Genomic DNA, 14114 nt, shown 5'->3' with positions numbered 1-14114 from the left:
CTTCATCATTCCACCAAGATGTTTGCTTTTTCCCATATTTACACACAGTTGTTCCTAGGCATTCACTTGCTGTTTGTACTACACTATCCCTGTACACCCCCCCCCCCCGTTCTCTTTCTATATCCTGAACCTACTTACTGTCCACTGTTTGGAACTTTTCACTAATCATATCCATGTACTAGTGTCTGATTTCCTCATCCTGGAGATTTTCTACCCTTATTTGTCTACAGACAGATTTCACTTTCTCTGTCCTAGGCCTAGAGATACTTAGTTTACTACAGATCAAATAGTGGCCTGTATCACCGAAAAATCCCCAGAAAACCCACACATTTCTAAGAGATTTCCTGAATTCATAGTCGGTTAAGATATAGTCTGTTGGATCTGATGTCCCTACCCTCCCATTTGTAGTGCTGAATAGCTTTGTGCTTGAAGACTGCACTTGTAACTGCTAATCCCATACTAGTACAGAAGTCCAGCAAATGCTTCCCATTCCTATAAGCTTCTCCGCTGCACAGGTCAGTACTGGGTGGTGGTACATCTTGTACATCACCATTTTACACTTCATCAGTACTTCCTTCCTCCACACCAGCACCAGGTTTCTCACACTCTGATAGAATAGATGTCCCTGTTGAATCCACTCATTTACTGATTTGCATGTGCAGCCCTCTCTCCTGCATCAGGATGCTTCCCAAGTACTTGAAGCTCTCCACAATTTAAAACTTTTGTCCCTTTATTTTTATATCTTCATTCTCTTCCTTTTCTCCTCTAGTCAACACTATTGTCTTACTCTTTACATGCTGATTTTCATTCCATAATTTTCACATTCAAGAGTTCATTAAAGTTATCCATCTTTTCCTTATCTCCTCTGGTTTTGTTATTATTTCTCCCTTTTCTTTTTTTTTTTTTTTTTCTCTTCCTTCTTATAAGTCCATATAGCATCTCACTCAGCATGTCTAGTTACCCTTGTATTTCCTATTTCCTCTTTGTTTGCTCCCATGCCACAATAACATTTTTTACTGGTCTGTGGAATTTGTTCTTAATGCGGTTGATAGGGTTTCATTTTTTCCTGTATGTAGAATCTGTGAGTAACTGAAGTAAACAGAAAACTACCATGCCTGGATGTCCTAGTAAAACGCAACATCAATGGGACACTGAGTCACACAGTATACAGGAAACCCACACACATACAGACAGGTACCTGCACGCCTCTTCTCATCACCACCCATTACAAAATCAGGATGTTCTAACATCACTGGTTAACAGGGCCATAGCGATATCAGACTGTAACACCTCAAAGAAGAGGAAGAACACCTCATGAGAACCCTCAGAAGAAATGGCTACTCGCTCAATAGCATCCAGCGAGTCTTTAGAAAATCAGAGAAAACAAAGAAAAGGCTGCCATAGGAGAAAATAACGGGAAACAAGAACTGACCTGCCAGAAAAGAACGATACTTCCATACATTAAAAGCACCGCAGACAGGATCGGCAAGATACTGGGCAAATACGACAAAAAAAACATCTGTAAATCACACCGGAAGTTAGCCTGTTATCTACTACCAGTAAAAGACACAATAGAACTACAGGCTCTTGGAGTATACCACACTGAATGTAGCTATGGAATGTGCTATGTTGGTGAAACCCCACTGCCCGGCTGTAATGAGCAGACCGTACAGCCAGCGTCTCAACCATGTTGAACAGTGGCCTTTTCAAGTCTTATGTCAAAGAAGTTATTTATAAGTTCTTTCCAGCGTTGAAATGACTGATAATTGCGCTTCTGGTGTTATATCGATGTGAGATTAGGGGAAGTGGGTGTGGTGGAGGGGGTGGGGGTTTATGTGTTATTGGTTGTGGTGGATTTGTGGGTCGGACAGGGTAGGAGTTGCATTTTTTTAAATAGTAGGGGTCCTGGAAGATGATAATTTAAGATTATTTATAATGTTGTTTCATTTTAAATTTAGTGATTGCAATCATTTTGGTAATATTTCATATAATGGGTTTATCACTTCAATTATGTAATTGAGATTTAGATTTTTGTTATAATATTGGTCTAAAAATATATAGATGTTTTCTAATTCATTCATCAATTTCTCTGTACCTACTTTTTTAATAATTGTGAGGTCTTGATCTATAGTATTGAAATGAAATAATTTGTAATTTTTCTTAAAAATCTACAATTAAGAGCAATCAGGATCCCGATTTATATCTTTCAGGTTTGAGATTAAGGCTGAAGATGCCCTTAGAAAAAAGGGGGAAACATGTCCCTCTAATTAACTTTATAAGTTTTAATTCTTAGTTAAAATTACTCTTTATGTTTTGAATAGGTAGAATTTAATAAACATTAATATTTCATTGATTTTAGCCCTATGTTGTCGTGATCTGTTCTATTAAGCCTAGAGACAAACTTTAATGATTGTTAAGTAGTAGCACTGATAGCCACTGAATATACTTCTTATTTTGGTCACTCTGCTGAAAGTAACCTCTTGACATGATAGTTATTTCGATCATTTTGAGGTGGGAGCATTGATGTCTGCACTGATGTGTAGAATTGTGTGCGTCACCAATGGAAAGAATTAATGATTGACAATATATTCATATTTTAAAAAATTAGTTTCTGTGACAATAGATAAGTAGAGAATTTAACATCTTATTCCTAATGAAATACAGAACATGTTAAAGAGACCGGATGAAATTGTAATGAGTGATCCGGTATTGAACACGTGCATATTGTGTGTGAATTTTCATTGACCTTGTATGGACAATGCTGAAATCAGCTTTATTTGTGCAAATTCCTGTGATTTTTTGGTGTTCTGCTAGTGCCTCCTTCGTGAAAGGTAAGGATTAGAATGCATTTTTAATATAAATTTTCTTCATTAATTTTTTTAATGATTATAAATAATCTGAAAGTAAAGAGATTCTTTGAACTGTTACAAATTCATCAACAAAAGAACAAAATGTAATTATCATTTTCTTATTTACAGGCAGCTGATCTACTTGAACTTGCTGCCAGTTATGATGCCAGTATGGTAACAGTGTCTTCAGACTCTGCTGAAGTTAGACGTTTTGAGCTGGAAGCAGCCATGTGGAAAAGGAAAGTAGCAGATTCTGAAGCTGAGGTATTTATGTTTTTAACTTATATAATAAGATATATCGTTACATTGTGCCTTGAAATACTGCTATGTGACAATGTTGTCGGAGAAATACTGACCCATGATACATGTATCACTTAGAACGAAAATTTGTTGATACAATTCATGCAGTACTAATCTATAGATGACAGAATCTTTCTTACATACATACTGTACCGGGAAAAATGTCTTTGACCGCAGATACTAGCTTGGAGAGCATCGAATATTTCTAAGGGGGTGATACGTAAGAATTAGAGTTGGTACAGAGAGGAGTATTAGTTCATTGAATTTATATTCTTTTGAAAATCTGGTTTTATTGTTCATTTGAAACAAATTTATATCACCTTTTACACAAGTTGAGTTGATGCATTGTAGCAAGTTGGAACCTCTGGATTCCGGGATTATTACTGGGCTCGGTCTGAACAGGGACCACTGCGAAGTTCTCAACGTTCTAGAATTTGTGGTGGATCTGGGATTTCTCGAATTTTTAGGTGCACACGTTGCGGGGTTCAATCTCACGAGAATTCTGAGAGGTGAGGTGTGACGAGCACACAGTTCCCCTTATGGTATTCAACTCACTTGTATCACTGCTGAATAAATTAATTTTTGCTTTAAATATTGCATTATTTCATTATAAGTGGGATACGTCAAATGTTAATGAAACTGACACTTGAATCTTTGACTAAAACAGCTCATTGAATCACAAAGGTTCATGAAATTGACACTTAAAAAGAAGACAATTGAACTGAGTAACTGATCACAAGTTGTATCTTTAGCCGAATCGATACTTGGGAAAATTATGTACAAATTTACAATGTCAAGTTCGCGACATCTGAAATATTCTTTTAGGTCACTAACTTGTATTATCACTGTTCCTAACTGACTGGCTTCGTCATTTTTATGATTGGAACACAACTCTGAGTGTAATATTTACAGTTCGTGCAAGTTTAGGAGATATTAGCATGTTTGTGATAAATTAAACAAGTTTAATGGCACTCGGAGAATGTTATACACTGTCTGTAAATAATTATTGAAATTACGTGCACTCAAAGACTGTTCAACACTGTCTACAAATAATTATTAAAGTTTAACTGCACTTGGAGAATGTTTAACACTGTCTGTGAATAATTATTATGAAGTAGAGTCTGTAAGTTTAAATGTAGCACTGAAAGATTCTATGTTCTCTCGGAACTTCATGAGAAGAAAACACAACATAGAGGTAACTTAAAGGGTCCACCTTTTCAATACAAATAAATGTTATAATGGTTAAGTTAAAACATATTTACTTGGAACTAGTTTCAACGCTATTTAGCGTCGTCTTCAGCCAAAATGTGAGAAATAGGCATAGGCATGTGCATTTTTGAGAAGATTGTGTTTGTTGAGTCCTAACTTATGTTTGTACTACACTCGTGGCAGGCTACATTTAATAGAAGAGTGGCTGAAAAAATTTGAATCTTTAACTGCCAAGTTTATCTCGAACTTTCACGGGGTTTTGGTGTGTTGTATATTTTTTAAGAGATTGTGTTTGTTGAATCCTAACTCGTGTTCGTACAGTTTTGATTCACCCTTCATGGACTGTTTTGATGACTGACAAGTTCCGAACTTGTAATTCACTATTTTATGTCTCTTTTTACTCTTATTTATTCATAATGCTGTAACATTTTGTGTAATGTATATGTTTGCATGTATTCACCTATGCCTATTTCTCACATTTTGGCTGAAGATGATGCTAAATAGCGTTGAAACTAGTTCCAAGTAAATATGTTGTAACTTAACCATTATAACATTTATTTGTATTGAAAAGGTGGACCCTTTAAGTTACCTCTCTTACGTTCTCAGTTCAATATGGACAAAAAATGAAATTCTTAGATTTAAAAGAAAACACAAGTACAGATATGACATTAATATTCTATGTTCCCACAGTTTGTTACAAAAACGCAAGTTCAGTTGTGGCACTGGGAAATATTCTATGTTCCCACAGTTTGTTTTGAAGACACAAGTTCAATATGACAATTGGAAATTTTCTATGTTCCCACAGTTTGTTATAAAAACACACACTTAATACGACACTTGGAAAAATTACAACACTTGGAAAAGTTACAACACTTAGAGAAATTGTCACACTTGGAAAAAAAATTTATGTTCCTTTGGATCGCTACTGTTTTTAAAGAAAACACAAGTCCTAATATGGCACTTGAAGAGAAATACTACGTTCCACTTCCACTGGAACTGAGCATTAGAGAGTCCGAGTATCGTACCACCGAAATGCAGAGTCCCGACTGGACGTAGGTTTGGTCTACTGGACTTGTAGAGCTCCACCTGTCACCCATATCGCAGAGACGGTGGAGTATTACCGCCTGCCTGTAGCCTAGATCGCCTTGCTTTTTTACCTGGAGGTGATGAAGCATCTCTAAACAAATCACTAACAACAAAAATAATCCTCGCAAAATACTTAGAAAAGAAAGTGAATGTGGTTTTGTCTGAAAAATTTTGCTCTTATTCCCTTTACATTACCATTTACAAAAACTAAGAAAAATCAACTCAGTATTAGGGCATGCATTATTTACAATGTTAATGTCATTAGGACAAAAACCCTACATCATTTTCCCTTGGTTATTTAGTGCATGCTAAGTACAAAATGGACATCTACTCATCTATTTGGTGATCATTTCCCTTCTACGGAGAACCTATGGTGGAGTTCTACTCATTCATCCTCTCAAAGCTGTAGACGGAAGAATCAGCCTCCGACCCTCGCTGACTGCAGTGCATTTTGAGTGGGGTCGTCTAGCTGATATAATCTTGAAGTAATCCAATAGGTCTCAGCTCCAGCACTCGTGACACGTTCCGCCCTTTGGCTACTATAGTACAAACACAGAATTTAACACAAGACATTCCCTTATGTAAACGGGTCACTCTAGACATGGGCATTCCACATTGATACTATGAGCAAGGCACCCATTTACTCGAGAAACCCTTGCTCAGAATCGCCGAATAGTTCTGATAGCCGTGATTCCTACCACCGAATTTTCTGCCATGAATTTCTGACGCTAGTTAACTGCTAATGGGCTGTAACTTATTCCAGCGTTGTTCTAGCCAACTTGCGCTATTTCTTCAAATTTTTCTAGCAGCCTACTTAATTATGCACAGATCTCAGATTTTTGCCTGGGCTCGATTGGCTATTGTTCAAGTTTCCTAATTCACAGTTCAAAAATCAAATCAAATCAAAATCTCTTTATTTGCAAATGAGGTGTCTACCTCGGTGGCAAATGGTACACTAAAATACATTATTGTCAAGCACTAAATATTAAATTAACAAGAGAAGAAAATTTTTCTATAATACAATATTATACAATTTACGCTAACAATGTTTTCTATTAAACACACAGCTCATCCTTAATAAATTTATATTGTTTACAAAATTCTACTTATAATATCTACTGTACTACTTACAAATATAGTCAACTGATATACAGTATGTGGAATTACTTCAAATGATGCTATACAACTGGTATAAGATTAATATTTACGTTGCATTTATTTACTTATTTACTTTTTTTTTTTTACCCGTTCTGGAACCTAAGTAGCATAACGACCTGCTGCGTCTTAACCAGAGCCCCTTTTACTACCAGTTTTCAGAGTTCCTGAAGGGCCTTCACAGCTACCGTAGCGGTCCCAGGGCCCTCGAAGTCCCCACTGTACTTCACCCCTACAGGCAGTACCCTACTTTGGCTGTCCAAACTCCTTAGACCAGGGGATGGAATTAATTAATTCACACACATTTTTTAAATTTACAATAACCTGCACTGGTCGAATGCCCTCTGACACTTCATTTATTTTCTCTGTTGCTGTTTATTCTCTTCTTGAATATCTGTACAGATTTTGGAAAAGGATCAAACACTACCCCTGGTAAACTGTTCCACTCCTTCACACCCTTCCCAATGAATGAAAATTTACCCCAATCGCTTCTGCTAAAATTCCTTCTAATTTTATATTTGTGGTCAGTCCTGCCGATATAATTATTTTCCAACTGTGAAGCCTCTCACGGATATCTCCCTATGCTTCTTCTCTTGTATAGGCTCTATATAATCCTATAAGTCTGGTTTTCTCCCTTCTCTTACTTAAAGTTTCCCACCCAAGTTCCTTTAACATTTCTGATACACTACTCTTTCTCCTGAAATCCCCTGTTACAAATCTTGCTGCTTTCCTCTGCACACTATCTGTTTCTTTTATTAGGTAATCTTGGTGAGCATCCCAAACACTGTTTGCATATTCCAATAATGGATGAACCATACACAAGTAACTTTTTTCTTTTAATTCTTTGTTGCATCCTTTAAATAGCCTCATTATGACATGTAACGATCTGTATGCTTTCCCAACAATGTCATCAACATGACCCTTCCAGTGCAAATTACTTTCAAATCTCACACCTAAGTATTTGCACTTGCCATCTTTTGGGATAACTACCTCATCCAAAGTATATTCAAATTCAGTTTTAAAGCTCCTGTTTGTAAAAGTTGTAACAGTTGATTTGCCTGCATTAACCTTCATATTATTTTCTTCAACCCATTGTTGGATACTTTGAAGGTTCCTTTGTAATTCTGAACAATCCTCAATGTTGTTTATTTCCCTATAAACAATTATGTCATCTGCATACAATCTTATTTTTGATGTTATATTGTTACCTAAATCATTTGCGTATATTAAGAAAAGTAACGGACCGATTATACTACCCTGTGCAATTCCCTTCCAAACTTTCTCTTCCTGAGATACATTATTTCCTACTTTGACTTTCTGAACCCTTGAATTTAGAAATGTTTTTATCCAACGTGTAACCCTTACATCCAATCCTATTCCCTCCAATTTCTTTAATAATATTCAATGTTCCACTCTATCAAAGGCTTTGGAAAGATCTATGGCTATGCAATCTAACTGACCTCCTGAATCCAATTGATCTGATATGTCCTGCTGAAATCCCACCAGTTGCGCCTCACAAGAAAATTTCTTTCTAAATCCATACTGGCTCCTCACGAACCAATTTTTATCATCACATATCCCTCTGATGAACTTTGATATTAAACTCTCCAGTATTTTACAAACTATACTGGTCAGGCTGATTGGTCTGTAGTTCTCTGGTTTCCTTTTATCACCCTTTCCTTTATAAATTGGTATTATTATAGATTCCTTCCATTCCTTTGGTATTACACTATTATTTATGACATAGTCAAAGAGAAATTTTAAATAAGGCACTATGTACCACCCCATTGTCTTTAATACCTCCCCAGTAATTTGATCACTTCCTGCTGCTTTTCCTTCACAAGATGTACTCCCGCATTATAACATTTATGATCACGATGGATAATAACTTGGTCTTTTGTTAGCTGTTTTGAGATTGTTTAAAGTTGGCCAGTGACCTCTCCTTTATTTCCAAGTGACCGGTATATGGGGTTGGAGACTCTGTCACGCTTAATTTAAGGAAATTGGCTCCGTTAATAACTGGAGTTCAAAACGCTTAAAAGATGCATTATATTGATCTTGATTTCGTCTTTCACATGAGCTAAATGCGGCTGCAGATCAATCAACAGTTTTTATGTAATCAAACACCCGTCTTTAATTAGATCACATGCGTCCCTCGATGGGTGGAGTTAACTTATGGCGCAGTTCTCAGCTTCTAGACGCTCACAGAAACATATCTGTTTTCCATTCATTACCACATGTGGAAAGCTCATGACCTCAGTTCACTCCATGAATAAAGTATTCCATATTTTCAGTCTGGTTTACACAGAAAATTCAGTCTATTCATTGATGAGCCCTATATAATTTTCATATGTCTGGATCAGAATATCACATAATTTTGCACGCCAAAATTCGATGTTGGCACTCATGAAACATGAAGGAAAAATGGGAAATTGCTTCCGTTAGTGTGGAACCCCGTAAATAAGCTCTGCCTCTGGGTATAGACTATTTGTAGCGTCACATCTTTTTTTCTCACTCTGTTTGACAAGAGAGAGCTTCTTCTTCTTCTTCTTCTTCTTCTTCTTCTTCTTCTTCTTCTTCTTCTTCTTCTTCTTCTTCTTCTTCTTCTTCTTCTTCTTCTTCTGCTCCTCCTCCTCCTCCTTCTTCTTTTTTTTTCGGGGACTAGTTTCACCTTCTCCTTTCTATTGTCTGCTGAGTTCTCTTTTGTGGGTCTGGTTCTGGCTGCATGCTACGTGAAATAAAAAGGTGTTAGGAGTAGACTAGATACCAGTAGAGGCATAGAAAAGCTAGGGAGAGAGGGGGATTGACCTCTTCAGGGATTTAATGAAAAAAATCAGGATACAAGAAAAAATACTAGAAGAATGGAAGAGTAACATCCTTGTCCCAATCTAGAAAGAAGAGGTGATGTGCAAAATTGTGGTAATTATAGAGAAATTAAGTCGATGTCACATACGCTGTAAGTATGGGAAAGGGTCATTGAAGGAAGACGTAGGTAGGAGGCTGTAATTGGTGATGAACAATTTCATTTTATGCCAAGGCCTAGTACAACAGATGCAGTCTTTACATTGAGACAATTTATGGAAAGGTACAGGGAGGTACAGACTGACCTTCATATTCCATTCATAGACCTTGAGAAGGCATACAAATAGGTCTCTAGATAGGAGATGTCTTCGACTGAAAGGATCACCTGAAAAATATGTAAAATTGGAGAAAGTGATTTACGGAGTGGTGACACAAGACAGTGAAAAGTAGTGTAAGAAGGACAGAGAGCTTCCTAGTAAGAGTTGTTTTACACCAGGAATCATCCCTCAGCCCGTACCTATTTAATGTGGTCAGGGATGTGAAAATGCAAGCTTTGAAGATTCCAGCACCTTGGTGCATGTTGTTTGCTGATGATGAGTTATGTGAACCAAGTCAAGATAAGCTCGAGGAATGGAGAAAAGCTTTAGAAGAGAAAGGTATGTAAATGAGTAAGGTAAAAACAGAATATGTGACTACTGCCAAGACAGTGGGCCTTTGGGTTGTGCTCCAAGAAGTACAGTTGCTAGTGGTATCCAAATTTAAGTACTTGGTGTCATGCCTACAAAAGGAAGGTGAGCATGAGGATGAAATACAACCCAGGATAAAATGTGGCTGGTTCAACTGGAGAAAGATGAGTGGAGTGCTCTATGGCAGGAAGGTGAAATGCAGACTGAAAGGGAAGGTGTATATATCAGTAGTGTGTTCGGCTATGATGGACAGTGCGGAAACTTACGAGTATAGTCTTTGTCCAGGTGGATTAGAAGTATGGATGTTTTTCCAATTTTCTTCTTGTAAAATGAAAATTCTTACTACAGAGGTTAAGAGGAGAAGCAGGAGTATGAACCTCATTAGAAAATCATGATCCACCTGGCTCCTGGTGGAAGCACCATGTAATAGTAATAGGGCCTCTACCTAGGGTTACAGTTGAAAATTAGTCAATGGCTCAGATGGGCTAAGAAGATATGAAGGCTGATCAACAAAGACTGAGTCTGATTTTTTTTCACAGATGTTATTTACTCCATTTCAATGTTTACATGATCTTTTTCAAAGAAGTCCCCACCTACTTCAATGCACTTTTTATAGCGTGCCAGTCCTTGAACACATGCTGCAGACCATACTTTGTCAGGTCCTTGAGAATCACCTCACTTTTCTAGAGCACTGCTTCAGAGTTCTCAAATCAAATGCCCCTAAGCTTTGCCTTTAGTGATGGGAATTTAAATAAATCACAGGGTGCAAGATCAGGGCTATAAGGTGGATGCGGTTCACAGGTATTGTTGAATCGGGCCAGAAACTGCATGACTTAATTTGCGACGTGAGGCAGTGCATTGTGATGATGAAGTCGCCACCCAATCCGAGAAAGCTCTGGTCATTTCTTTGCAACGTGCTTCCTCAGTGTAGCCAGTACTGACGTGTAGTAACAGTAGTGTAAGGGGAACTGCATGCTGGTAAATCATTCCATTACAGTCAAAAAATGTGATCACTATCACTTTCCCTGCAGATGGAACAACTTTAGCCTTTCTTGACGATTTCCACACTGTGCTGGCTTGTTTTCCTTCAGGATCATAATGATGCTTCAGCTTTTCGTAAGTTTCAGTGGCTGTTTGATTTAAATGAAAACAGAATTTGATTGTGCTGTACTGCTCCTCTCACGAGAGTGCTGCCGCCTACGGACATTATACATAAAAACTTGCTCTTTTCAAATATTTATGTTACAGATAGGAAACTATCACGGAAGCTACAGGAAAAAGTCAGTCTCAGTCTTTGTTGATCAGCCCTCGTTCATCAGGTGAATCAGCTGCCCCATCAATATTGTTTTATGCAAACCGCAGTTTTATATATGTCCTGAAAACATCTGTCCTTCCAGTACGCACAATAAACAACAGTAAAATGGATATCTTTGTATTTACAGTCTACACAAAAATAGGAAGCTGTCATTCCGTAATATTATTAAATTATAGAAACCGTGAGTGCACTGTCTAAATGATCTGATATGTAAATGAAATGTTTGTGAAACACGAAGTGCACTGCACGGCGCAAGGTGCAGGAGATGACTTCACTAGGTTGACCAGAGTTCAAATCCCACTCCTCTTTCCCTACATCTGTCTCACCCGTTCGGCCTGTCTCCGCCTTCTTCACGTTCGTACAATTTACGAACTTCATCGCATGGATCCGTACTCATACAGTTAAAACTTAGAAACAATGTTAGGTATTGATTGGGTGGACCAAAACCTAACATTGTTTCTAAGTTTCTTCACGTTTCCTGCTGATTCTCCCCTCAGTGTGAAATGTTTATGTGCGGTAAGTGAAGACACTTTTGTATGGGACAATATTATCAGTGTTAAAGAACTCCTCTTTCAGTTTGGTTTGAGCATACAATTTATCTTCTCTAGCTCTTCTTTTACCAGGCGAGTTGGCTGTGCGGTTAGAGGCGCGCGGCTGTGAGCTGGCATCCGGGAGATAGCGAGCTCAAATCCCACTATCGGCAGCCCTGAAGATGGTTTTCTGTGGTTTCCCATTTTCACACCAGGCAAATTCTGGGGCTGTTCCTTAATTAAGGCCACTTCCTTCCAACTCCTAGGCCTTTCCTATTCCATCTTTGCCATAACACCTATCTGTGTCAGTGCGACGTAAAGCCACTAGCAAAAAAAAACAAAACTCTGCATTTCCTATTTCTTTGCAATTACACCGATAATGTCTAGAACAAGGGATCGGCTGATAGCATTTCTGAGAGCGCTCTTTAAATTACAATGAGAAATACTTGCACGCCATCTAGTTTTCAAGTCAAAACAGTAAAAAAAAAAAACTTATGCATGTGGAACGAAACATAATCTTAGCTGCTTCTCGACGCAGCTTAGGGAAACTTTCCTTCGAGAAATTCTCGTTAAATTCGAACAAAGCCTTTGTATTGAAGAACAGATCTTTTTGATGATAACATAATTATTGTCCCACCGATTAAGCCTTTGGCTTCATCGTCACGACTGAGAAAAAAATACAAAAGTTCCCAGTTCGATTGAAATGGACTTTCGGAAGTTTTTGCTTTTTTCAAAACAGGTTGCACCATTATTACGTTATTGTCTTGCACTTATCTATTTCACTGATAAACAAGCCGTCTATCACCAAACGCTTTGTCGCGCTCAACGCACTACACCATCCGAATGAAGCCGAGTCAAGCCGAGTCGGACCGATTCACTGTGACAGAGTCTCTGCACCTTGATTTGCATGTGTGAGATTTTTGCCATTTGAGAGGCCCTGGCATAAATTGTAAAACCAAGCTGAACACGGCAGAGTGCCATTCTTTCATGCGAAAGGTTCAAGTCCACGGCAGGGATACTTTTCTTTTTCTACTTAGTTTTTACTGTGTCTTGTGTACGTAAAATATCCTCCTTTATGCAGTTTTTCAGTGAATGAAATTGTATGCGGCCCTAGAAATGGCGAATATATTATTAGAGCCGGAAAGGTAGTCGGGGTTAACTAATTTGCACTAACAATGGTTAGTTATGTTAGCAAGTGCTTGAAGTGATGACCTGGTTGGTTTATGTACATCTGGGCACACTACTGAATTGATATTCTACTGCACTGTTGCATAGTCGGTGTTATTGATGTGCAGGTTTCAGCGATGAGTTGTCGAAGGCACTTGGGATTTGCTAGCTCCTGGGTGAGGAGCTCTATCCTGTTGAAACCGCATCGTTAAATGTTTTCCAAGTGGCACATCCTCCAGCAGAAATAGGAGTTCATGGCATAGAAAGTGCAGGTAGCAGTGCACCTGTTAAATGGCCTTCGAAGAAATAAGATCCAATAAGCTGATCACCCATGATTTCACACCATATGTTCACTCCCCATTGAACTTGTTAGGCTACCTGTCACACCCACTGGGGATTGTCAGCACTCCAATAGTGCATGTTATGGTGTTTGACAGTACTATTGTTGTAGAATCGCTATTCATCCGAGAACATTTTTGACAGAAATGCTGCATCATTTTCCAAATTTCCTAACAGCCCTTGACAGAAATTCATTCGAGCTGTGAAATCCCACCCATAGAGCTCCTGGTTTAGCTGTACAATGGAACCTCATTTATCCGTTCCCGGAAACTACGTTTTCCTGGATTACTCGTTCAAATTATATGGTCCTGCAAACATCGTAATTAAATCATATTGTAAAAATCCTGCTTCGTTTATACACATCTGGGCATGCTACTGAATTGATATTCTACTGCACTGTAGCATAGTCAGTGTTATTGATCTGCAGTTTTCGGCGATGAGTTGTCAAAGGCACTTACGATTTGCTAGCTCCTGGGTCTGTCCAGAAATGTCAGTCACATCAAATGCTAAATCCTTGATCAAGCATTTTTCAAGAAAAGGTATCTCAATGAAAGGATGACTACGAAATATGTATGGATCTTGATGATAACGTCCCGTCATTGCGATAATTAGAGTAAGTACTGTTCTGGGAAAGCGATCGGTGGTGAACTTGCATAAGGGATTGTCTTAGCATCGC

At 38.1% G+C, this 14114-nt stretch overlaps 1 protein-coding gene across 5 annotated transcripts in view; it reads left to right on the top strand.

Moving 5' to 3' along the window:
• The window catches only part of LOC136877770 (paramyosin), a 652246-nt gene that overhangs the window by 161878 nt on the left and 476254 nt on the right, over positions 1-14114 (top strand). For all 5 annotated transcript variants that reach the window (XR_011018593.1, XM_068228645.1, XM_068228647.1 and 2 more), the window contains one exon: positions 2979-3113. Coding sequence is in view for 4 of the 5 variants with exons in the window: in XM_068228645.1 (XP_068084746.1) it covers positions 2979-3113 (135 nt within the window). In the remaining variant the exon portion in view is untranslated. The remainder of the gene's footprint in view (positions 1-2978; positions 3114-14114) is intronic.

Source organism: Anabrus simplex, chromosome 7 (assembly GCF_040414725.1).
Source record: "Anabrus simplex isolate iqAnaSimp1 chromosome 7, ASM4041472v1, whole genome shotgun sequence".
Taxonomy (NCBI): Eukaryota; Metazoa; Arthropoda; class Insecta; order Orthoptera; family Tettigoniidae; genus Anabrus; species Anabrus simplex.
The sequence above is the reverse complement of the archived record's forward strand: the minus strand, read 5'-3'. Positions and strand labels throughout refer to the sequence as shown.